This window comes from Pistacia vera, unplaced genomic scaffold (assembly GCF_008641045.1).
Source record: "Pistacia vera cultivar Batoury unplaced genomic scaffold, PisVer_v2 Contig357, whole genome shotgun sequence".
NCBI lineage: Eukaryota > Viridiplantae > Streptophyta > Magnoliopsida > Sapindales > Anacardiaceae > Pistacia > Pistacia vera.
The window spans coordinates 954,342-956,266 of NW_022196176.1; the positions used below are offsets into that span (position 1 = coordinate 954,342).

Sequence of the window (1,925 nt, forward strand, 5' to 3'; positions counted from 1 at the left end):
AAGTTGAGGGAATAAGAATAAGTAAATTTGTTATTTTGTATTGATTTGTTATATATAATGGTGTTTATGTGTTTAGGATGGATTTTATAGTCTTTTAACATGAATAAAAGTATTTTAAAAAAATAGAATTAGAATGTTAATATTTCCAAGTATAGGGGCTTATGCGATAATTTACATTGTACTAATATTTTTCGATCATCCCCGGTGGATCAGTAAAATATCAAAAGGTTCCCTTAGAATTTCTAAATTTACCGTGCGCCCTCCACTCGTGCTCACACTATTCAATTTTTTCCTGAAATCAATTTCCATTACTACTTCTAATTTCTTTTAATTCAACTTCAACCACATTTTTATTTTCAAAAACCAAACCATTAAACTAAAACCATAAAAAATAAACATTATAGTTAATGTGAGACAAGAAAATACCTCACTTCTATGTAAACTAAAATCTGATACTTTCCTATACTATACAAAGATATCAATATATTATTCTTTCTGCTATCAGTGTATGAAAGTTTTACGCCGAATCACATTAAATTATTGTTTTTTTTTTTTTTTTTTTTTTTTGTGTGTATAATTGGTGATTTGCTTCACATATTATTAAGCTTGATAAATTATATGTTTACGCGAATTCACAATAGTTACATAAGTCTCAATCTTTGTTCATTGTTAAATACTGAAACATTTATGTGGTTTTCTTTATTGGACCATAAAATAGTTAAAATTATGATAATAATATCATTTTAATTAACATATATTTTTTATAATATACCAATTCACAAATTAACCATAAATTCGAGGTGTAATAATTAATTATTTAATATAATAATACCATTAAAAATAACACTTAAATTCCAGTCAGCCAGCATATAGCTCTGAAATTGTACAAAATAAGCAGAGATTACCACATGCATGCACAAGTGTTTATTGGAAAAATATTTCTGAACCATCTTATTGAAAAGTTAAAGCCGATAAGTCATAATATAATATGAGATGATTCTAATAACAAATACCAAAATAATTAGTAAAATAAACGTTCAAATGGTCAAAGAGGTATAATAAAATAAACCTAGTTTTGATGGGAGGATTGAGGCAGTCCAATTTGAAGGTCGGGAGAATCGTCATCTCTTGCATTTGAAGATGTAGAAGCAGCGGTTTGCAGTGACATTGACATTGGTGAAGCTCTCCAAGCATTAAAATTGTCAGAGGCGATACACCTCATCAATTTAATTAAACCATATGCTTCCAAGAACCTACTTTTCTTCTCATTAGTTAAAGCTTGTCTGAGAAAATATTTCTGAGCATGACTAGCAATTTGCATTGGGGTTTTGGTGTGCACGTATTCCATTGAAATCTTTTTCCAATTTCCTCTCCCAACCTTTTTCAACGCCATTAAAAAGCGTTGGTGTTCTTCCTTCGGCCATGGCTCTCCTAAATATATACAAGTTAGAAACAAAACTATAAATTCTCAAATATCATCTTTAAGATCGAAAACAATATATATAAAAACTTCAACATCTTAAAATGCCCTTTTTCCTATCAACTTCATCTCTCTCAGGATGAACATGAATATTAGCACCAAATAGTTTAACACAACCCTTTGCATTACAAGTTCTTGAGTTGTGGCCATTCTGGCCACAATGAGAACCAGTTCTTGCTGTTTCCTTCACCATGTTTCGTGTTTTCACACAAAGAGATAGATTGGAAGAGAAATTAAAAAGTTTTTAAGACAACTGAATTGTCTCCCTAATTGGTATTTTGTCTCCTTGTATATATTTATTTCCTTTTCGGCATGAAATATCATATATTCTGCTCTCGAAAATCTTTTGTTATATGGAACTTAGGAATATTTTTCTCTCAGCATTGATTATTATATATATTCACCTAGCTTAATATTAATACTCTTTGGGTTAAAATTAGGCTAT

At 29.4% G+C, this 1,925-nt stretch overlaps 1 protein-coding gene across 1 annotated transcript; it reads right to left on the bottom strand.

The window, feature by feature from the left end:
- Positions 1-1,069: 1,069 nt before the first annotated feature.
- Positions 1,070-1,673, bottom strand: LOC116139670 (probable transcription factor At5g61620). Its single transcript, XM_031425333.1, has 2 exons — positions 1,529-1,673; positions 1,070-1,431 (listed from the first exon to the last, which is right to left on the bottom strand). Exons 1-2 carry the CDS (start codon positions 1,671-1,673, stop codon positions 1,070-1,072), a joined length of 507 nt encoding a protein of 168 aa, XP_031281193.1.
- Between the last annotated feature and the right edge of the window lie 252 nt (positions 1,674-1,925).

What these genes read in the sequence shown, in the direction of transcription:
- LOC116139670 (XM_031425333.1), bottom strand. Translation starts at nt 1,673, where the DNA reads ATGGTGAAGGAAACAGCAAGAACTGGTTCTCATTGTGGCCAGAATGGC. An exon ending in TGAAGTTGATAGGAAAAAGG is followed by an intron (nt 1,432 to 1,528) that starts GCATTTTAAGAT and finishes GTATATATTTAG; the next exon opens with GAGAGCCATGGCCGAAGGAA.